This window comes from Centrocercus urophasianus, unplaced genomic scaffold, assembly GCF_019232065.1.
Source record: "Centrocercus urophasianus isolate 14NV4802_14NV808 unplaced genomic scaffold, USGS_Curo_1.0 seq_14, whole genome shotgun sequence".
NCBI lineage: Eukaryota > Metazoa > Chordata > Aves > Galliformes > Phasianidae > Centrocercus > Centrocercus urophasianus.
The window spans coordinates 25,622,784-25,647,632 of NW_024884586.1; the positions used below are offsets into that span (position 1 = coordinate 25,622,784).

General features: G+C 35.1%; 1 protein-coding gene across 2 annotated transcripts in view; it reads right to left on the reverse strand.

Annotated features, from left to right (window-relative positions):
* Positions 1 to 15,605: 15,605 nt before the first annotated feature.
* The window catches only part of STXBP6 (syntaxin binding protein 6), an 82,239-nt gene continuing 72,995 nt past the window's right edge, over positions 15,606 to 24,849 (reverse strand). For both annotated transcript variants that reach the window (XM_042814009.1, XM_042814011.1), the window contains 2 exons: positions 20,480 to 20,637; positions 15,606 to 17,839 (listed from right to left, as the gene is read on the reverse strand). In XM_042814009.1, the coding sequence (XP_042669943.1) occupies positions 17,816 to 17,839; positions 20,480 to 20,637 (182 nt within the window). In that variant the 3' untranslated portion in view covers positions 15,606 to 17,815. The remainder of the gene's footprint in view (positions 17,840 to 20,479; positions 20,638 to 24,849) is intronic.

Genomic DNA, 24,849 nt, shown 5'->3' on the forward strand with positions numbered 1-24,849 from the left:
TCAAGGTATAAATCTTTCTAAAACATCAACATAGTAATAAACTAATTCGAGATGTACTTATCCTGAATTTATTTAAAGAATCTTGAATCGAAATGAGCTGATGCTATATTTGCTATTCTATAAGGTTCAAGTTTGGAAAGGAGAGGTGACAAATGGCAGTTCTCATAAAAAATATCTATAAATTCCCTGGATAGAAAAAGTTAAAATTCAGTGATTTACAAACACTGTGGGCTCCCATGTATCTGGGCTGGAAACAGACTTGTTTTGTGCCAGGAGAAAATAATCATGACTATGCCAAAAATTCAATTGCAAAGAAGGTTGAGATAAATCCAGAGGTGGCAAAGTGTATAACACACAGGTCTCAGGAAAATTAATTTTAGAAAGATACAAATACATAATCTACTCACATCAACAACAGAGTTGAAAATCAGACCAGAACAATGACAGGTAAGCATTTTAACTTTCCAGCTTAAATACTTGTATAATTCTTGCACATAAGTAGTTCTATTAACATTCTTGTTTGTCTGCCCCCTGAGAAAACTTTGAGGAAACTACTAGTACAACAGTTATGCTAAACCAATCCAGATTATGATTTTAAATCCACGTAATACTTAATGATGGTGTCCCACAACTCTGCTCTAGCTGTGAGAAATCAGCAATGAAAATCTCACGTGATACACACAATTTCCACAGTTAGAATGTGAATTTAGGAGACTGAAGACACATGTGCTTGCCACAGTTATCTGTTCTAAATACTGCGACTGCGTTGACTGCTTGAAATTATACTTGAATGGTTCCAGAGAGGGGGGATTCACAGCCTCACTGGGCAACCTGTTCCAGTGTCTCACTGCCCTCACAGTAAAGAATTTCTCCATGATATCTAGTCTAAATCTACTCTTTTCTAGTTTAAAACCATTTATCTTCATCCTGTAGCTACCTGATTTCATAAAAAGATCCTCCCCAGCTTTTCTGTAGCCTCCCTTCAGGTACCAGAAGGCCTCTATAAGGTCTCCTTAGAGTCTTCTCCAGGCTGAAGAACCCCAGCTCTCTCAGCCTGTCCTCATAGGGCAGGTGTTCCAGTCCTCTAATCACCTTCATGGCCCTCCTCTAAACCAGCTCCAACAACTCCACGTCCTTCTTACAATGGGGGCACCAGAACTAGACACAATACTTCAGGTGGGTTCTCATGAGAGCAGAGTAGACAGGCAGAACCACCTCCCTTGACCTGCCGTCATGCTTTTCCTGGTGCAAATCAGGATACAGTTCTTCTGGGCTGCAAGCACACACTGCTGGCTCATGTTGAGTCTTCCTTCAATCAGCACTTCCAAATTCTCAGGGCTGCTTTCAAGCCATTCTCTGCCCAACCTGTATTGTACTTGGGATTGTGCCAACTCAAATGCAGGACCTTACACTTGGCCTTGTTGAAATGCGTGAGTTTGGTATGACCCCATCACTCAAGCCTGTCCATGTCCCACTGGATAGAATCCTTTCCCTCTAGACTGTCAGCTGCACCACTCAGCTTGGTATTGTCTGCAAACTTGCTGAGAATCCATTCGATCTCACTGTCCATGTCACCTACAAAGATGTTAAATAACACTGGTCCCAGTATTGATCACTAGCTTCCACTTGGACATTGAGCCATTGATCTCAACTCTCTGAGTACGACCATCCAGCCAATTCCTTATCCAGCAAGTAGTCCATCCATTAAATCCACTTTTCTCCAATCTGGTGACCAGGATGTCATGGAGGACAGTGTCAAATGCTTTGCACAAGACCAGGTAGATGATGTCTGTTGCCCTCTTTTATCCATTGGTGCTGTAACTCCATCATAAAAGGCCTACAATTTTGCCAGGCATGACTTGCTCTTGGAGAAGCCATGTTGGTTACCTCCCACCATCTCATCTTTTTTTGCCATGTACTTTCAGGAGGATCTGCTCTATGATCTTGCCAGGCATAGAAGCGAGACTAACTGGCCTGCAGTGAAAAGAAAAAAAAACTAAAAATTTGCATTTAACAGTAAGTTTCTATTTTTCTCAGCAAGGAAAGGCATTTATAACCTATATATACATATCAAACATTCCCTCAGAATTTGTCTTTTCTTTAATTAATATTCAGAAGAATGTTCTTTTTAGTTTTTTTTTTCATATGTAGGCTATGAGTATTGTCAGATTTCAAACTGTTGGAAATACAAGTGAAACATTTCCTATCGGTATTCAGCTACAGTTTCCTCCCTGAAGTATACTGTTTGAAACAAATATTACTGTTGACTCGACTCAGGTTTTTAACTTGAATGCCTTCCTTACGTTTCTGACTGTCAAAACTCTTTGTTCTCTGCATTCTTAGTAGCTAGATTTTAAATTTCTCCGAAGAGACCCATATTTAATGTAACTTCCAAAAAGCAGCTAAGTACGGTCTTCCTCTTTGTACTTTTACTCAATTTCAGCTAAAGCTGGGTCAGCTGTCCTGGCTGTGTCCCCTTCCATACTTCTTGTGAAGCCCGCTCGTTGAAAACACTGCTCAGCCATAGCTGAAACATGGGTTTTATCAGCACTGTTTTGGTCACACATCCAAAACAGCACCATATACAAGCTGCTCTAAAGAAAATTAACTTCATCCCGGTTCAGTTACACAGAAATCAGTATACTGATTTTTCTCACTGGCAAGTCTAAAGTTCTATTAGCAGTGAAGAAAAATGAATGACGATAAAATAAAAAAAATATCTGCTTGGACTCTGATCCAGTGCAGCTTGATGCTCTAAGAGAAGAGCATTGAAGGGGAGAGCTCCTTGCAGGAATCTTTATATTCAGCCAGATTGCCTTTGTCTTCCAGGAGGAGGAAGGGAGAGAACCAAAGCCAGGAGGACAGGGAACAAGATATGTTTTATCACTATTGAGATTGGGAAGGCACTAAAATCTCAGCACACCAGATGGTGCTTGGGGAAGCTGTTCTGCTGCCATTGTGATTTTGCTCTCTCTGCTGCTGCCTCAGGCAACTTTCTGTTTGGACTGGACCTACAGCTGCCTCTGCCTTAGCACATGTGTTCCTTACAGGTTTTATGCCAGGTTTAGAAATTTCACTTGGGAGCTGTCTCATTGTTAATAATATTTTCAAGTTGTAAAAAAAAAAAAAATAATAATTGAAAAATCATTATTTTAAATCAAAATGCTTCTCTATTTATAGAAAATGTCACTAATGCAACATTTAATTCAGCCATTCATTAAACAGTAATAAAAGTATGATAAACTATATATAAGTCCATAAAGAAGTACCTGCATTAAAAGGTATTTGCTGATTCTCATGCTGAATTTAAGATGGGAAATCCTCTGCTCTGAAGTTTTCTTTATTAATTTTTAAACAAAAGTGATTTAAAATCTACACTGAAAAGAAGAAATATAACATCTTTATTGAATAAAGAATATGTCAGTTGACATAGAATCATATAGAAAAGATAAATTGAGGATGTGTCAACCATCTACAAATATTGCAAAACTTTTAGTAAAAAAACTCTACATGTGTGCAAGAGAGCACAGGTATGAAAGAAATGAAAGAAATGAATATAATTTACTCATATATATCAAATAGAAATAGTATTACAGAATGATTCTTTCAAAAGAAAAAAGCATGGTGACTACCAAAGAAAGAGAGAAACTTCTGAAAACAGTGATTAATAGATTTTAGACCTACCTTTCAAGGAAAGCGAAGTATACCATACCAGTCATGGCTAATAATAGTTATGTCTTGATAATTTATTTCTAGTGGAGCAACAGCTCAGAAAAAATCCTCAGGGCACATAAATTATGATCACAATAACTGACTCAGTAACAGAGTTTCTGATCATAAGGTTTAATGCACCTGGAGAAACTGGGAAAGTACTTGTAGCGGAAATGTTAATCACAGCCTGAAACAGTGATTGAGCATGTGGTGGAAAGGCAGGGCCAACCCAGGGATGCTCAGGAGCATTGCACGCGCCTGTGTAACCAGAAGGGGTGGATCCTGGCTCCAGCCTCATCTAATTGTTGGTAGTGGAAGTGAGGGTATATCTTGTTGAAGACCCCTGCCTGAGGCCTTCCACAGATAAGAAGCTCTTTTCCTTCATTTCTGAGTTTGTGGCGCTGCATTTGGGCTTGTTCTCATTTGCTGCAGTTAAAGACTTTTCCACCCTGCTATTAGCACGTTACTTTCCATCTCACTGTACTACATTACACTACTGCACCTCTGTCTACAATTTTCTTTCTGAAACACAGTGAAATGAGTACTTGGAAAAAGTCTTTACTTCCTTTACACAGAATCTTTTGCTTTTCCACTAATTTATTACACTTTCATCACCTTTCTCTAATGTGATTCTGCAGTCCATCAGATGTAGTGAAAATAGCAACAAAATCCTAATTACAGCTAACATCTTATTCTGCTGGCTCAGAAACTTGACATAAATAAGGTGAAACTTCAGGAAAAGGAAATTATGGAAGAAGCAGACCTACGTGAGCAATCCACAGCATATGCAATTCTTTTATTTGCACTTATAATTCAATGAAACATACCCCATGCTCTTGGGAATGTTTTTCAGGTTCTTATACTCACAGCATTGATATCTGACTTGAATGAACTTCTCAGATTATCTCTATAACTAAGTTACTGATGCACAAGAGGGCAGTATGTCACAGGAAAATCTAGCTTTGAATTTATAAAGTGCACTGTTACTGCTTCTAGCATCGAAATGCTTTGGGACTGGTGTGGTTACTTATTTATTTCAAACCTAATCATTGAACCAATGTAATGAGCCCAAAATATGAGCAAATTAAACCCCTTCTCTCTCTCTCTCTCTCTCTCTTTTTTTTTTTTTTTTTTTTTCCAGATTATATAGGTTTTGTATATACATCTTCCAGATTATATAGGTTTTGTATATGTTATTTCATAGTGTAGGGAATTCTGCCAATGCTGACAGCATTTTTACATTGTTGCAAGTGCTTCAAGGAGTTCTTGAGAAGGGCAACAATCAACTCAGCAGCGTGGGTTGGATTCAATACTCCAAGGTCACCTTTTAGCAGCAATAGAAAAAATTCCAAAGGTAGATTTTTGACTTCTGTGAAGTTTCAGGAAACATAAGAAAGGTTTGCAAAGAATGTTCTGACAGAATATTTTAACTTACCTGACCATTAAACAACTCTTCATTGTCCCTGGACAATAGGGGGAATGGATGTGTCGTTCAATATGACACATTAATTTATGCCTTACTAAGTCTTTAAGCATCCTAAGATACTATAGCATGTAATTATCACCATGTAGTCTATGCATCTTTCTGTTTAAGACATTGTGAACACCTCTGTGGTACAGTAATGTTTTCTTCATACACCCACTTTCTTAGTATAAAAGCAGTTGGTTTTACAATGAATGTAACTTTGCTCATCTGGAGAGCATTACTCTAATGCTATTATGATTCTTTACTTTAAAGAAGCTTGGCAAACATTTTGAAACAGCATAATACAGCAAAATACATCAACATTTCTAGTGAAGTCTGGAAGTATCTTCTACTGAAGCCAGGACATGTCAACATAGACTCAATAGAATCGTCAAACATAGACAGGTTTGTGTTAGAAGAGATCCTAAAATCCACCCCCCATTTCCAACCCCCTGTTGTGGTCAGGGCTGCTGCCTGCTAGATCAGGTTCCACAGGGCCTCGTCCAGCCCAGATTTGAATGCCTCCAGGGATGGGGCATTTCTGGATTAATCTCTGCCAATGCCTCATCACCCTCTGAGCTTCCTCACAATATCTAATCAAGTCTTCCCTCTTTTAGTTCATCCTTCTTTGTCCTATTGGAGAGATACTCATACAATCCAAGGAAACTGGATAAAAATGCACACCTTTGTGCAGTCATAGTGTAGTCATAGTCTAGTACAGTTCTTTTGTCTCTGCACAAACACATAACTAGCACAAACACATACCTTATCAGTGGAATCTAGCACAGAGAATTACTATACTATAGTAATACTATAATTTAGTATAAATAACAGAAAAAATACCAGGCAAATGGAAACTTAGGAAATAAATATAAATTTCATATATAATATGATTTCAGTTGGAAATCATTGAATGGAGGAATAGAATCCTAGAATCACTCAGGTTGGAAAACACCTTAAAGATCACTGAGTCCAACAAGATCTCCAACTGACAGGATCAAATGGTTGTCAGAGGTGGCTGCGAGTGAGACGACCCCTAGAACAAATGATAAGCTATACCCTCTCAGCACTTCTGCAAAACTGAAGAAGAAGAGCTCATGGACCAAAATGGTTGGTTCACTGCTTTCACTCCAGCAGACAGCATCAAACACTGATTTGCTCAACCTAAGTTGGAGAGAGTCCTAGAGTCATGCATTGCACTGGACAGTTAGAGGTATTTAATAGCAATATTGAAGCTTCAAATGCACCTCTGTCTTTTGCTTTTGAAGTTTTTAGATATAATACAAAAGAGTAATTTATCAAAACTTCTGGCAATAATAGTCACTTTCTGGACATATATATATATTTTTTGTATTTCAATTTTCTACATTCTTACGCTTTATGAAATAAGAACAAAACAAGAAAATAAGCCAGTAATAAATAGTATAATAATCATGTTAGGCACAAAGTTAGATATGTGGAATTTTTTATTTCTGCACAGCTATTCAGTGCTGTTGGTCTCTTACTTCTACAACATATCCATTCAGTAACACTTGCCAAGATCTTAATGTGTCAGGTTTGATTAAAGGTGACTATGAATTTTGGATCCTGCTTACGGTGTTTAGTGACACAGACCAAAACTGTTTAGAAGAGTGACAAGGCAGTCAACTTTAATTTTTATCTCTTTCATTATCTTAATGCTTCTAATTTCTCCTTATTTTTAAGGCTCTTCAGAATTGCTCTGCAGAGACGTGCCCTAATATCGAAAGATTTTTCTACTATGCCATGTACTGAAATGGCACTTAAAAGCAGTCCTCAAGTAAATGTCACTTACAAACTAATTTAATTCGTGATATAATGAGTATGTCTAGAGAACCAGTACAAGATAATTATTATGTGAAACACAGTTTGAGTCAGTCTGTTTAAGTGAACAGCTAATAGAATGGCAATCAGAAATCACAGAACCATTGATAGTGTGGATGAAAAGGATGTTGAAGTCACTTGCCTTAGGAGAAGATAAATCATACCTCCAGCATTTCTGGTTTCAGAAATAGCACCATTTATTTTATAGTCTTCAACACTGACAGCAATGATAACTGATGTAAAAACAGCAGCATCTAGTAATTGCCTCTTAAATGGGCTCAAGCCACTTTGATTAGGTTCATATCTAATAAGAAGAGCCAAAATAACCTCAGGACACAGTGAGCCAATATTCAGGTCTTGCTTTGAAATCGGGTATGCTCAGAAAAATGGGACTTAGTCAGATTGTCTTCTGCTCACAGCTAGATCTCAGCAATCAGAGAACTGCATCTTAACCTTATTTTTCCTATTGCTTGTTATGCTAGTACTTGATGCAAGTTGAAAACTGTTTCCGTATTTATCTCTTCATCTAAATATTAAAAAGAACTTAGGATCTCAGAGTATTAGAAATATCACATTAGGAATGGATATAAGGACACTTCCCATGCCAAAATGGAAATTCTGAACACATCAGACCTGAAGTTTTGAAATTTTTAGAGGTCTGAGACAGTCACACCATTCCATAAGCAGGAAAATAGAAACAATAGGGAGCTTAATGACAGATGGTTTAATTATTTCCTTTGTCCCTCTTTGCAAAACTTGAAGTATTTCAATAGAGTAAAAGAAAAGAAATGGTGCTAAATTTATCTTGGTCTAGTTTTGACCAGGGCAGACGATTTTTTTTTTTCTTTTCCTGTTCTCTTATTTTGACATTAGGTGGAGTGCTATAATCACCTGAGAACTTCCATATGAGAAAAAAATCATCGAGAGCACTGCTTTGTGGGTTTTGGTTGGTTTTTGTTGGTTTTTTGGTTTTTTTTTTTTCTGTTTTAAACAGGAAGCCTCAGGTGCCCAACAGCCATTGATTCATCTCACAGAGCATGAAATTGACACTGTGATGATTTTTAAAGAACAGTACAGACATTACTCTTCAATCTTTTTTCTTCCTTGATCCAAATCAGTTCAAACATACTTCTAAGATACTTTCAGGACAAAAGTAACCAAACAACTTCCAATCATTTCTTACTTCTCTTTCTTAATGTCCACATTTTCAGTGTATGTAAGGCTGGATGACAAGTTGAAGATCCCCTATGTACATTCTCATAATCTTTTGTACGATACAAACCACAGAGTTCAATAAATAATGCATTTGCCTTGAATGCTCTTTCTGCTAGAATATTGATGTTCCATCTCTTATTTAAATTGCTTGGAATGTGTCATTAATATCCTTTGTTGTTGAGATTTTAGTAATCTGTTTAGCTTTAAAATGCAATCTTAATATCTAAGTTTTTGAACCCAAAATCTTTTCAAGACTTGCCATACTGAACTCTTTATCAATAGAAAATACCAACTCTGTCTTCCTTTACTACTTTCAGTAAGCCAGGTGCCTTGTGTGCTAAGTGTGCAATACTGAAAGCAAGCTATTAATAACTTTAATATTCCTTGAATTGCATTCCTGTAGTATTTCCTTCAACAGCATTTTTTCAAAAGAAGTTAAAAGTAATGTCTCAAAATTCAGGTTGTTTGCTTTTTTTAATTGGCAGGAATGATTAACTGTCCTTTGTGAATCTTTGCCTAGTATTTATGTACAGCATATTGCATACATGCCACAGTTACCTCAGAAAATACAGAAAATATCTAAATCATGGTTCAGGTTCTTAAAGAACACACTTCACACAGCAACTTGGTTTGACTTTTCAGTAGAAGGTCATTACTACTATTTCTTTGAACTGCATCCTGCACATGCTGATCAACCTGTTAGAATTCCTGCATGTGCCCTTCAGTGCTGAACAGAACTAGAATTAAACAGAAAGGAAGTAATCAATAGTAGTTATGTACTGTAGCAAAGTGAGAAGTCACATTATATATGAAGGATGTTTAGGGAAAAATAGCAAAATACCTCGTTTATAACCTGGCTGTAAATCTCACTTTAAAGGACAGTTAATACAATGGTGTACTTCAGAAATAAGTAGAACAAGTTGAATTCTGATGGAGAATATGGGAGAAATTCTTCTTCTTCTTCTTTTTTTTTTTTTTTTAGTAAATAATACAGTAAATACAATATATGAAAAATTAGTTAAAGAGTGATAATTTAGTCTTAAAAAACAACACTCTAGAATTTCTAAGTGAAGTTAATCTTCATATCATGACATTAGGGAAAAAAAAAAAGAAATAAAAATTAACAGATGATTACACTGATAGCATAGCCCAAGGCTTTACAGTAGATTATCTAGCAAGAAAAAAACCCAGATTTCTCACTTCTTAGCAAAAGTTCTCTCTATTTTGTAACAGAGAAAAAAGTGAAGTGAGTCATAACTGTTATAGAACGTCATGAAGAAAATATTCCTTTTATATGGAGATGTCATTTTATAAGCTAAAGCAAAATACGTACTGAAACAGAAGTGATAAACTAAAGAAATGCATCTGAAACAGCATGACCATGAGATAAGAGTTGAAATTTAAAAAAAAAAAAAAAAAAAAAAAGGAAAATTTTTAGAACCTTTATTGTTTAATTAATTTTTTTTTTTTTTTTTTTTTTTTTTTTTTTAACTACAGATGATTTTCCAGTAGTTTATACATTAAGTATTGGACTCTGAAAAGATACACCTTTTTCAAAAACACATAAAAGACACTAGAATTGTCTAGTAAATCTTTGGCAATTTTCAAAACACCACTAATAGAGAGTACAGTGCAGCTGTTCATTAGTTTTAAATGCTTGAAGAGACAATTGTAACACTCTAATAAATCCACATACAAATTCACACTCTTTTTTCCCCCAAGTTCAACAAAGATACGGCAAAAATTTTTCATTTTGTTTTTCGGAAAGAACAGTTATGCTTGAATGCCTGACTGAAGTGTGCCATGCTCCAGATATTATAACTATCTTGCAGTAATACAAAGTAAGTTACAAAAAATTTTTGCTCTTCCTGGAGTCACCATTTTTCAAAGCAGTTGTCAACTATGCAGTTACCAATATTTACTAAAATTGACTTCCAGAAATTCCTTTTCCTGATAATTTGAGGAAAACAAAACGAGACAAAAAACAAGTGGATTAGTATAGTATAGTTGGAGAAGTATAGGAGGAAAAAAATTCTATTTGACCTCACCAATTAGTTCTGTGTAGGGGTAAAATGCATTTTCTAACCCTGGTTACTGTTGCATGGTTTTTGAGTCTTGCTTCAGGAAATAGTGGTATCAAAAGTAACAGTTTGACTCATACAAATTATGAAATTTTTATCACATTACTAGACATATATGCTACTGTTTGTTTTCCAAACAAATATTTTCAGTTATAATATTCTAAGAAAATGTTCTCATTCTTTGACAGCTGGCTAGATCAAGTAACTTCATCTTTCATTTGCTGAGATAAAAATAAGAAACTAGGGTACAAAAATTCTCAGAAAAATGAATATTTTCATGTGAAAAATTGAGTCAATTTTAGAACCATATTTCATTTTAGAAATCTGTTGTACTGACAATATGTTTTATGTGCTTGTGTGCATATGTGTAACAAAATCTGTACGTTTTCATTTTGTGCACCTGTGAACTGTTTTCCTTTCCATACAAAGACACGAACGGGCGATAGGTGGGTGTGAATGAGTCTTGTAGAAGTTCACAGTTAATTTTAAGCTCTGTGGACAGTATACGAGTGAGAGTTATTAATATATATTATATATAAGTTGTTATTTTCATAGAAAACTGTGAATATACAACTACAGAGATTGGAATAAAAAGCTGTCTAAAACAGATCAAAACAAATCCCGCACACAGAGACTCCCTCATGCTGGTGTCATTCCAGCATTGTTTTGTTTGTAAATTCATTGAGATGTTAAGTTAACCCAAATTTGTCTGAAACTGACTGCAGTGATTAATTATAACTAAAAATTGATCCACTAAGACACACTAATTATTGTGCCTTGACTGTCATTTAAAAAAATTATTTGTTGCTCATCATAACTTTAATTACCCATACAATTCCATGGTCTACCCATCAGCAGGATTTAAGAAAAGACTATGTTTATCTCGTCTTTTGTGTTTTTGTGTAGTTGAATGTGGATGTTCAGTGTAGCTCCAATGTTAGGAGGAGGATTTTCAGTGTTCTGTCTGAATTTTACTTTTTCTATGAGTCTAAGGATAATGAGAATGAAACAGTAGAAGCAATTAAGTTGTAGCTTTGGCAGGAACCTGTAACTCTACACAGCATCTTTTGACAAAGCATAGAAATTGTCTAGGGAGTCTAAGATTATTCAAACAAGGCTACATCTGAGCTAATACAAAGCAACCTTTACATATTATCCCTGCCTAGAACATTCTGCTCAGCACTCTTTGGAGATTCCAACCAATCATTCTCTTCACTCCTTTCAATTTGAAAAAATAAAACACTTTATTACTACCATTCCCCAACATTCTTATCATTGTTTTACATTGACTTGCTTGGAATGAAAAATCCTGAAGCAACTTTGACAGTTATTCCCCAAGTCAAATCGCAAGTGCAATTATTTGCATCACGGATATCTAGAAATCTGTCTTGCATAATACCAGTCTGCTTCTTTACAGTCTTTAGAATAGAAAAAGACACAGATTTAAATTCTATATAACAATAAATAGTAATTCCTGTCTTGTTTAACATAGTGTTTGATAGAAACTTGCTAACACTACTCTAGATTGGTAAGTCATTTCAGGCATATAGTTAGTAGTATGAGTTACGAATCTTACAGTGTTAACATACGGAAACTGCAGTTAAAGAAATAATAAGAATAATAAATAATAAAATAGAAAATAAGAGACTCATCTCATTCAAGTAGTAAAAGTTTTACAAAACTCAGAATCAAAGAATTCCAGATTTGGTGAAAGGAATTGCTGAAACGTAATCCTCCTGCAGGGCAAGGAAACTTGGCAGAGTGAAATACTAAAATACTAACATTGCAAAGACGTGTTTTGTATGGAAAAGATAGCCAAAGAATAGTCTTTTGTGTTTTTAATGGGTGAGAACATGTGTAACCCAAATGAAAGGAAAAATAAACCCTCTGAAAGTCGATTAGCATTTGATTAAGAAGGAAAAAGTTGCTCGCAGTTTAGTATATGCAACCTGAAAATGGTCCAGTTCTTGTAATTATGAGTGCATCAGAGAATAGAGTTCAACGCTGTTTGTTAGAGAATGATGAATTATTCACTGTTATACAATGAGCTTTCTCCACTTCCATATTTGCAAATTTTCTGCATTATCTTAGGAAATCTAACATTACATAACTGCCTTATTTCTCTCTTGGCAATCATGAATCACACTGTTTTCAGGCTGTCACATCATCCCTCAAATAGGGTTTTGCAGTCCTTTGAGGGCCATGTTTTACAGTAAATCCTCATTTCTTCAAAATAATTACATCACTGTCTGTGATATGAATTGTTCAGCTAATCCCATTACAGTACTTCAAAATATGAATATTTTTAAATTTTTATTATCTTTTCTTGAATTATATCTTCCATGCTTATAGAAGGGAGGGTTCATGTGCCTTTGAAGGGCATTTTTAAATGAAAGTTGACAATAACAATGCATCCTGTGTTGGTCTGACACACAGATGCTTTTGTTCTTTACACTAACCTAGCATCTGTAAGAGTTGCTTGAACACAAGAGAGCCAGTTTTTCTTCACAGCTGCTGAGGCCTGTGAACAACAAAAAGAGATGCACAGAGCATTCCTCTAAAAGACTTTAAACTGGGTTCCTTCACTGCAGTCATACAAATACTTTTAGCCTGAGAGCTGAGAGCTTCTTCCAGTGCTGGTAAAACTCAATCAGAGAAGTAATGCTTTCTCAGCCCAGCTTTTCTCTAGTGTTTCTTCCTCTTGGACTCTCTCTCTACAGAAAGATTTTGCCACAAGTTGCATTTCACAGTGTATACTGTGCGCTATCAAAGAGGTGATATTGCTGGAGCAGGATGAAAAAAAAGCATGCTTGCAAGAAGTCTACTTTTTTTTCTGATTCTTTCACCACAAAGATAAATACAATGTTTTCAATTACAACATATTGAACTAGGAATAAGGAGATCTGGGTTTTACAGTTCCAGATCTCTAATTTATAGTAAAACAATGGACAGGAATAGAACACTTACCTCCATAATGTTAATGTGTATGTGAAATAAGTTAATGTTTCTCTTTGAATTCTTGATACAGAAGGGTGGAAAAATGCTATGAAGGCTGCTCTGGAAGTATCATCTCCTGTTAATGGTGGTGACAATGTTAAAAAACAATGTTTTGTAGCTGAGAATTCACTCTACCAAAAAGTGCTCTCGTGATCTTTGTATCTGTTGTAGTTTCCATGGAAATAAATAGGAGGCATTACTTTCTGAGCAACCTACATACATTCAAGATAGATGATTCTTCCTTAAATTTGTTAAAGGCTTTTTTTTTCAAAGTGAAGTGTGTAATAACAAGGTTATTTATTGCTGGGTAGCCCAGCACTATGATCTTCTGACTTTTAATAAATCTTGTCCTCCCAAATCCTTTCAGACCTTCTGAAACACTTTAACTTTGGCCTCGTTGAGTGTTTTCATTTTATGTGCAGTACATATCTACACCTTCTTCATCTACAGACAGTAACAGGCTACATCCAACAACAGAACATGAGGTTTTAAACACCAAAAGGACAAGGGAGTGCAAAAGATCTTACTATGCGATGGTCTTAAAGGATGAGAGGTAACTGTGGAGCTACCTCTCTGGATGAAGGAGTTGCAAGTGAGATAATAGGACAGAAAATTGTTATTGAGTATGGGAAGACTGTACAAAAGCAGGAAAAAGGAAAGACAGCCAGAGTTGTAGAGGAAGCCACAAATAACCTCGTACATTTACTGTGTCATACAAAAACTGAGGGGAGGATCCTATGAAGCATCACCAGTCAGGGAATGTGAAAACACATCCTTCCTCTTTCCACCTCCTTTTCCTCTATCAGTGCCATTGCTATATAAAATACTGTTAGATTAAAATCACTTCTACTGAGGTCTCTAATATGAGTTAATCAGCAACAACTAACAGTTAACAATGCTTTCCCTACGAGTGCATGCTAAGAGGAATGAAACCGCGTCTGGCAGATAAATCTTATGCAACTGTTTAACTATCTCAACCATTTGTCTTACAATCCTGTATGTACAGCTATTATTTCAGTTATGGCAGCTCTGCAGTTGTTTATAGTCTCAGTGAAGAATAGTACCTGACAAGATGTTTGAGTGCTCTGCTTTTTAGCAGACCTGTTTCCAGCTTGACTGAAATGAAAAAAAAAAAATGAAAAAAAAGTGAAAAACAGCACATGGGCAAGCAACAAAAATGAACAGATATCCGGATAACCTAGGGTACTCATTTCTCCATACATACTTTTAAAAACTACTCAGAAACACTCTGAAGAAATTTTGCAACAAAAAGCTGGTTAAATCACGCATGGTACTCCAGTGACTTGTGCAAAAACACTAATCACAAGATCTCTGCCACTGCTGTTCTCTTCCCTGGGCACTGTTTGGCTCACTTGAGCTTAGTGAGATACCTTAGTGAATACCGAATAGTTTTCACTCATCCGCTCACTGGTATAAGTGATTTTTATGAAAAATACTAAGATTCAGAAAAGAGTCAGTGTGGCAAAACTGATTTTAAAAATGTTCAAACAATGAACCAAATACATTGAATACATTTACAATAATGAGCTGCATTACACTAGCTGAATTACAATAGGAATTATTAAAAAAAATGCTCTTCTGATTAATATCTGTTCTGATCCACCAGAGAACTATTTCTTTTACTGCAACTTTCATTCAGCTTGGGCATCATGCATGTATATGATATTGAATAGCAGATAGACGACAAGCATTCTAGCAATATTTTTTTCCTAAAGATGTACTTCAATCATTTGATTATATTTGTCTACACTGCATTTTGAGATTAGGAACTTAGCGCCCCTAAGGTATTAAAAAAAAAAGTGATAGTGGCAGTCAGTTCATACTTGATATAATTCTACAAGCAGTCCTCATTTTAATATATGGAATTGCTTCTATGTTTATAGACCCTCATCACCCTCATAATTTTGAATTCCCATAGCTCAAGGTGAATTTCTTTTGTAGACTGATGAAAGAAAGAATAACAATTTGTGAGTAACATTTTACAGAAAACAGACAAAATTAACAATTATCTTTATCCTATATCTTTTAGGTAGAATAATTACCTGTGTTAAGCAGGGTCTGGAATGTCCTTCTACCCAGTTCCCATTACTTTTTAAAAAAAATTTATTACAGTATCCTTTATAAAAACAGATTTCATCATTCCAGTGAACACTAAAAGAACTATATTTCCAGCAGAACTGAACAAAAAGTGAGAGTAAGATGAAAGAAAGCATTATTTACAAATCATTTGTTTTTCAAGTAGACAACAAAAATAATCCAAGGACAGTTTTGTTTTGACCACATTTGAAGTATTTAATGACAAAAAATAAAAATAAAAAATAGGATTTCCAGTAATTACACAAGAGAGCAGGTCCCACTTTTTGTTTTCCCAGAATGGCACAAAATTTCTACATCTCTGAGAACTTTTGAGGAATTGGTTACATAGATACCAGCAACTATTACAATTTTGGTAAATCATAGCAAAACCTACCAACAATTTAGGAGCACTTTTTTGTTAATATTTCACATAATGCACAACTACTCTTGACTCAAAAATAGCCTTTTAAGACAGAATTTGCAGCACAGTAGTTTCAAGTCTAACAATGCATTATTTTTTTCCTTGCAGAACTTTAAAAAGATAAACTATTGATGTTGTTACAATTTACAAATACATTCTTTCATGTGAAACACTAACCTGAATTATAGTATACGTTATGTACATCACTATCTAATAATACTATGTTGTATATGCTACAAACTGATTTCCAGGAGGAAATTGTAATGCTATAAGATTTATCTATTTATCTCTGTATGGACATTTATACATCTCTTTTTTTTTTTTTTTTTTCTTTTTCTTTTTCTACAAACTACCAAATTTAGTAGTTAAATGAACAGCAAGAAGAAGGTGAATACATAAATAACCCCCTTTTCCTTCATTTAGTAACACTAAGTTACTCAGAATTTTGATAGTAAATGGCTTTTTATGGCTGAATAAAAGTCCTGAGTTATGATACATAACACAATACTATTAACTGGAGAATATACAAAAAAATCCTGAAGAACTGCCATTGGGATTAAAGCAGTGTTTTAGAGCAGCTGAACTCACAAAAGATCTGGAACTTCGCATTGCAACTGTGACCTTCACCTTTTCAGCAGAAATTCATGTAAAAGTCTGAAAATCTATTATATTTCTATCTGAATTTAGAAAATTCTTATCAATTTAATGATGCTAAATCTGTATAAATGATTGTGTGGTACTACATAGACGACAAAAATACACCTTCTGTCAGTTTTCAGTGTTGGGTTAAATAATAAGCATCATTAAAACAGCTTAATTATTTAAAAAATAGATGCACATTTTGAATGTACCGATAAGAATGTAATGTCTTAAAGTTTTTCTAAAGACAAACATCTTTTTACAACATGAGTATTTCCAAGCCAGAACTTCAGTTACATCAGCTTGTGGTAATTGAAGTATCTTAATTGTGACAGAAGATTTTATCTTTTGTCTAGCACTGCTTGGAGGGCTTCAGATTGTTTAAAGTGTCATTAACAATGGAAATATCTTATTCTGCATTGAAAGTGAAAACCAAAGTGCATTCATTTAATGCCAGTTCTCTGGCTCTCCAGTAAGATGAGGACAAACGTTTCTGAAGTGCATTGCTTTTAAAGTGCATGCATCTCCAGAAGATGAAGACTGAAGCTTCTGCTAAAAAATAATATGAGATGTTACTTTACACCAGATTGCTAGACACTAGTTTATTTCTGAGGCACAGCTATACATATAGATTTATCATTCTCTTTTTCCTCAGTTTTGAAACATCACACATACATTCACTGTATGTTTCTTTCATTTTTCTCTTCGAACAATCCATCTGGAAGTTAAAATAGAAATATTCAAAATGCAGCACTGGAAACAGATTCCCCTGTGAAATTCAGATATGCCCTTCAGAATGCTGGTGTTGGCACATGCAAAACTTTCTACACTGGGTAGGCTTAACAAGTTTTCTGTTTCCCAAGGCAGTATTCTCGACCACAGTTAAATCCTCATGTGTTTAATTCCAACATTCATATTCTGCTGATGCTACATAAATTCAAGAAACATGTATCCCTTCTTTGGATTTTATTTCTGCATGCATGTCTGCACTTAATTAAAATACTCTTCTATGCAATACCAGGGAGGAGTACTGGCAAAGAATATTACTATTTTAATTTGGATCAACTTTGTCATTTGGTCCATCTCCCTTGTTCACTTTAGTTCCTGTAATAAACAGAAATAGAGGTACAAAGTACTGCAAGATTGTGTTGCAGTATTACAAAAGAGGAACAAAATATAAGTCAAAAAGGTAGAAAAGCAACATCTTTTCCTGCACGGAAGCTGAAAGAATGCATCTCCACTGAACTGGAATGAAAAAAAACACACACAAGTCTTCATCTCCTGTAAAAACTGCTCAACCTAGGCTTTTCAGTTTCTTTCGAGAATATTTCAACTTTGGGCAGTATCTCAGCATTTGTGCTTCATTGCAAGCTGAAAAGAAAAAAAAGAAAAATGAAATAAAGGATCTATTTGATTTTAGAGCTGTGTTTCCCAGTGTTCTATTCTTTTGCTATACATTATGATGGCTGTATGTATTAGCAAGAGCCCTGAAATAGAGGCACACACACATGTAATAAAAGTAATACTAAATTATTTAAGTCCAATGTGTAATTCTATACAGGTAATTTTAAGAGTTGTCCAGCAGCTCTGCCATTACATGATGAAAAAAGATTGTCTTTCTGCCTCTGCAATTACTGAATATTTCAATTCCAAGTAATAAAAAATGGACTGAAAGCTGGTAAAAGAGGGATAAAGCAAAGCTAACGCGAGATGAAAGCCATATAAAAACTGCAGAAAAACTAATTTTGCCAAAGCAAGTAAAGAACTTTGTTTTAAATTTCATATAATATAAAAATGATATCTGTACATAACAGCATGGTACAGAAAGATGAGATGATTGAACCCTCTACGAAGTTATTTCGAAAGCAAAATCAGTACACGCAGTTAAAATTTCCTAATTTCCTGACAGTGATCAATAAATGACTCAAACTGAAGTGATAGAAACCTCTTATACTCAAGCACTATTTTTGAAAACTCTGATTTGTAGAGACATACTGGATAAAAATTTCAACATATAAAAAGTACAACCAACGTGTTCTTCTCAACACTCCAGAAATCAGAGATATTTCAGGAAAATTATACTTCAGTAAGCAAATCTGACAGCAAATATTTTTATACAGAATCTCACCTTCTATGCATTCACCAGCATGGGCAATTTTTCAGAGAGAAAGAAGGTTAAAAAACACTATCATGAGGACAACTTGAGGAGAAACCCTGAACTAAGTTCAAGACTTTACGTAAGTAAGCCCACTCTGTATGGTACACTGTTTCTAGTGCAAGCTATTTTTTTTTTCTGCCATCAGACGACTAAGATATATTTTAAACAAGCTAGAAAGATCATTCCCATGCCTTGAATCTTCTACCATGTGCATGAGGTTGCATATATATTAAAACAGCCTGAGACATAGCCAAAATAACATCCAGACATGCACAAATTAAGCGGTAAGAGAAATTCTTATTCAGTCATAATACTATAGTGATGAAATTAATTATGGGCTGACAATTTTAATTCTTATTCTTTACTGAAGGCAACCTTTAGCTATTATTAGGCTATCAAAAAAAAAAACAACCTCTGATTTGCTTAAAGTGTTCACCATTTCTGCTAAAAATCAAGTCTTAAGTCTTCCTAATAAAATACACTGCTGGGTAGCTGTCTTATGCATTTTTGTGAGATAACAGATGCAGAATTGCAGAACTACTGCATATTGCAATATGCAATTTAAGGTTTAGGGAAACAATACAGAAAACATGCAATACAGAAAATATGCAACAACATATTACATTTAAGAAGACTTATCCTTGCATTCAAAAAAGATGACAACTAATTTTTTGATGGAGTTGTTCTGTGTTCATGAGTGTATAAGAGAGAGATTTGTATAGATCTGAAAGGGAACAATCCAAGATTTCTAGCACTAATGTACTAGAAATGTAATACTAATTACTAGAAATGTAATAAAGAATTATACAATTACTGAAGCTAGAAAAGATCACTAAGATAATCTAGTCCGTCAACCCATCACCACTATTGTCCACTGTTCCTCACTGCCACATCCACTTTCCTTCAAAACCTCCAGGGATGGTTGCTTACTCCACCACTTTGCTGAGCAGCCTATTCCAGTGGACTACCACTCTTTGTGAGCACAAATACTTCCTAATATCCAACTTGTACATCCCTTGGTGCAACTCATCCTAAAGGATTGTTTGGCACATATACAATAAAGCCAAAAGCCTTTTATCCACCAAGATATAAGCCAGTTTCTTTCTTTTACCATGAAAAGCAGACTCATGCAACAAGTACATAGGTTTTAGAAGCCCAAGGATGATGTGCTAAAAGCCAAAAATTGTATATTCTTAGTACTAACTAGAATTATACAAGTGCTTTAAAGTGGAGTTAGTGAAATTAATCTGACCAAAAATTCCATGTCTTAATTTAGCATTAGCTACCTGTACGTCAAACAGGTTACTTTTTTCTAAGTTACAAGTACCTTTTTTTTTTTAATTAGTGGGATGGAAATAATTGGATAATACAGCTGTAACTCTTTATCTTAAGGTTTGATCTCTTTTCCAAGGAGTTTGGCTACAGATCTATGCACAGAAGTAGTTACAAAGCAGAAATCACTCAAATAAGGAACAATTACAGAGAATCACAGAATCCTTAGAGTTGGAAGGAACCTCATGTGGTTCACCTGGGCCCACTGCTCAAGCATCTAGATCCCCCTGGATGGCATCCTGTCCTTGTGTGTTGACTGCACCCCACAGCCTGGTATCATCAGAGAACATGGTGAGGGTGCACTCAACCCTACATGCAATGTCACTGATGAAGATATTACAGAGTATTCCTCCCAGCACTGACCCTTGAGGGACAGAATTTATCTCCAGTGAGTGAGTCAGTGAGAAAGCAAAGAGATCATAAACAATGACTGTCTGCAATTCTTTCAAGACATTCCTCCCTTCTCAATAAAGGAATGTATGACTTTAACTACTGAGAACCTTATTCTACCAAAATCTTACCTTGTGTGCAGTTTCTGCAAACTGCTGAGCACTGTTTTTCAGTTCCTCCGTCTTTTCTTCTGCTCGACCTAGCCTTTCACCACGCTCATTCAAAGCCTGACTTGCCTTCTGTACTGCACTTGTCACACTGTCTGCAGCTGAATGGAGTATGCTGTTTCCTGCAATATCAAAATAAACAGAACACACACACATATATATACACATATGTTTTGCATTAAATTCAAATACTTTCATTTATAATGTCGTAGAGTGAATGCATCACTTGCCACTTTAGTCTTGCCACTAGACTATCATCTAGTCACATTTTGGATAGTGGGATTAGTTACGGTATTCGATGAAACCATATTACTTGTAAGCTATAAAAAAATACCATAATACCATACTACAGTGTACTTGGAGAGTAAAAGGAAGCAGTGGACACAGGTTAACTATGAGTTGTTGGTTTTTTTAGCCTCATACTAAATATTATTTAGTATATACTACATATATTTTACATAATATACTACATATTATTTCAGAAACTTACTCTAATAAATCCGTTACAGACTACAAAGGAACAGCTTCTTTCAAACAGTCTCATCTTAACATAGAGTAACTTTTTTTGAAACAGTCACACTGTTCCACAGAATAATAAAATGGTTGGGGTTGGAAGGGACCTTTAAGATCATCTAGTTCTGCTATTGTCAGGGATATCTCCCTCTAGACCAGCTTGCTCAAAGCCCTGTCCAGCCTGGTCTTGAACGGGAGGGAGCATCCACAACCTCATTGGGCAACATGTTTCAGTGTTTCATCACCTTCATAGTAAATAATTTCTTCCTAATATATAGTCTGAATCTACCCATTTCTAGTTTAAAACCTTTTCTCCTTGTCCTGTTGCGACCTGCCCTTGCAGAAAGTTTTTCCACAGCTTTTCTGTAGGCCCCCTTCAGGAATTAGAAGGCTACTATAAGGTCTCCTCAGATCCTTCTCTTCTCCAGGTTGAAAAGGCACAGCTCTCTCACAGCCTGTCCTTCCAAGGAGGTGCTCCAGCCCTCTGACACCTTCAAAGCCCTCCTTTGGACCCGTTCTAACAGCTCCATATCCTTCTTGTATTGGAGGCTCCAGAATTGGACACAACACTCCAGGTGGGCTCTCACGAGAGCAAAGGGGCAGAATCACCTTCCTTGCCATGCTGGTCACACTTTTTATGATGCAAGCCAGGATACTGTTCTCCTTCTGGGCTGCAAGCACACGTTGCTGGCTCATATTGAATAACTGATAAATTAACACTCCCAATCCTACTCTTCAGGGCTGTTCTCAAGCCATTCTCCATCCAACACATATCTATGCTTGAGATATATTTACCACTGAATGATGCTTCTTATAAATTCAACCACTTTCTTCAATATTAAATAATCATCCTAATCAACCTCCATGTACAAGTCCACCCTAACACTATTGCTACAGTCATTTAATGTCACACTAATATACTTTCATACTTTGTCCACATGAAATACTAGTCATGGTTTCATGAGACAACATACTGAATTTAACTCATTATATTTAAAGTTACAGCAAGCCCTTAAGATTTAATTAATTATTAAATAATTAATTATTATTAATTAAAGCCTTTAGCTGTTAATTAATTTACCTTTTTCTTCTCTAGAATACTGTGTAGCTGTTTCTTCAAGTTTTTGATAGAAAAACTCCTGTGAATTTCTCCTCTTTGTTTACCACTTCTAAACATTCACTCCAGTTGCTATGTTTTATATACTGCTTCTAAACAGAAGAGCTTATTCTTTTTTGTGGAGAAATTGCTGAAGAATGTTTATGATATGTACTACATTACAAACTGAAAACTGCTCACACAGTGTTGTACATTTTAAGTATGAACTAGTATGTATTAAAATACACATGACAAAAATGTGCATTCTATCCTTTTACCTTTTCAGCAAAAGGACTAGTAAAATATCAGCCTTCCCCAAATTGTTGGTATGAAAATTCTGTAATGTCTTCCAATAGAACTGCAAAAGCTTTAAAATTTAATCTACATTACAATAATTACTTATCTAGACATCTATAAAGTCACTGTGAGAGAAGAAAATCAATACAGGTAGAGTAGGTAGAGTATTAACGACTGGGCACATCATAACTGCTTGTTTTCTGAACTGCCTCTGAATATTGTATTCACACAGTTTCTTCACAGCATTAAACATAAATGTATAACATTTAAATTCTTTATGCTGGTAAAGGTATAAAATTAGTTCAACAGCAATTTGAACATTCAAATCGAAAATTGAGCAGCATAGTAAATTTTTGTTATAACAGAGTTTGCTGTTCTTAGACATACAAAGACAACTTTAAATCAGCAAAAACCAACTGCCTTTACTATTAATCTGAGGGATATGACTACTTAAGAATAATCACAGATTAACAAATAAAACCCAAACACTACATTGAATGATTATTTTGCTACTAGTTTCACTAGGAAAATCAAGAACAAAAGATTCATTGAGTCTAACCATGCAGATAATACCTTTTTCCTTAGAAACAGCAAACAAACACTCAGTAGTGAAACCAGAGTTTGTTTCAGATAGACTATGAAACAACAGTGCAAACTACACACATATAAACTCTTGAGAAAAATAACCACCTTGCAATTTTAATTAACTAAACCAGAACTATTATCACAAAATGAAGATATGGAAGGGACCCAACAATCTACCATATGCTGACTTGTGGAAGATGAATCATAATAGAAATACCAACCTGAGACCTCCTGATAACACGTCTATCAATATTGCTAATGCTACACACATTAGTAATTAAAAATTAAATGTGTATAAGATATTGAACATTGGCAGAATTCTTCGTTTTTGCACGAACAAAGGAACAGCATTTATAAAAGAAAATTGATACTATAACTAAAGACATGAATATCTAAGAATATTGTGAGCTGCCATTTGTTAAGACGTAAGTGGAACTTCATCTTTTCCAGCAGTCTCTGTTTAGCCTCTGAGAAGTCTGGTTATAAAATCAAACAAATCACTTTGTATGTTTTCTTACTTGAGTGTTTCTCAGTCAGTTGCTACTTTGTTCATAGCTTGCTTGTTTAAAGCTAGTTCCACTAATTTTTCTTGGAAGCTTATTTTGGCTTTTGTTCAGGTCATATTTCCTGTAAACAGGCATACTAGGCAATACTGCATTGGAAATAGTTTCCTTTTTTTTTTTTTTTTTTTTGGTGGAGTGATTTAAGGCCTCTTGTACCTCTTGTACAAATCAGTGCTGGTTTTCTGGGATAAGACTTTTTAAAAGCTCTCAACTTTGCCTGTTGCTTTGTGCAGACAGAAAACTTCCGCTGAATTCAAGTGAAGCAAAGTATATGGATATGGAGAATTTCATAAAACTCATAATCATCTAAAGCCTTAAAACTTGTTGGAGAATAGAAGTTAACAGATTGCTGACCTGAAATGTAGGCAAACATAGGAACAAACAATCCTATACTGTATATGAGCAACACAGAAACTCATATCTCAGTATTCTACTGAATTCCATCAGATTATTTCTAGAGCATGTGTAGGTGGTTCCTGATATGATTGACTATGCTTTGTTCTTACATTAGTATCTCTAAATAGTAACATTTGTACTACATTGACCAGACAAGCATTCCTATGAACTGAATTCCTATCACATAAAATTCTTCCTATAAGCTGCAAAACTTTCAAGCTGCTGTACAGGAATTAATTACCAACATTCCAAATTTTTGGACAAGTTAGTTCTGTGACTGAACACCAAAACTGCCTGAACTGCACCTACTAAGAAGAAAATAATTAAATTCATTTCAACCGACTGATGTGCACAGAACCACTTGAAAAAAAAATACACAAAATAAACAAGTAGACATGCAAAAACTGTCATTAACTTTTTTGCCCTTCCTCTTTATAAAGATTTCATGACTTCTGATGATCTTCAGGTCAGATGCAGAATCTGCTCAAAATAAAGCTTTCAAAAACTTCTCACAAAAATCTTCTTGGGAAAGATTTTCTAACACTTGCAAGAGGAGAAAAACATACCAAAAAACTGGTATGGATGAACTGATGTTCTCAAATAAACATGAACACAGAGCAGAAAAATTTCCATATTTTACAATTTTGTGAAACTGCGCTTTTATTAAGTGCAAACACACAGCTTTTTATTTTTATTTTTTTTAACCTAGTAGTATTTGCTGACTTACAAAGTGGAGCAAATAAATACTGCCAGATAACATAGGAAAAATATGCATTCAGATTGAGTATGATTTAAAGTAGCAGATTAATGTTAATTTCTAATATTAGCAAAATGTGTACATTTATGTCAATTTCCATATGAAACTATCAAGAAGGATATTGGGT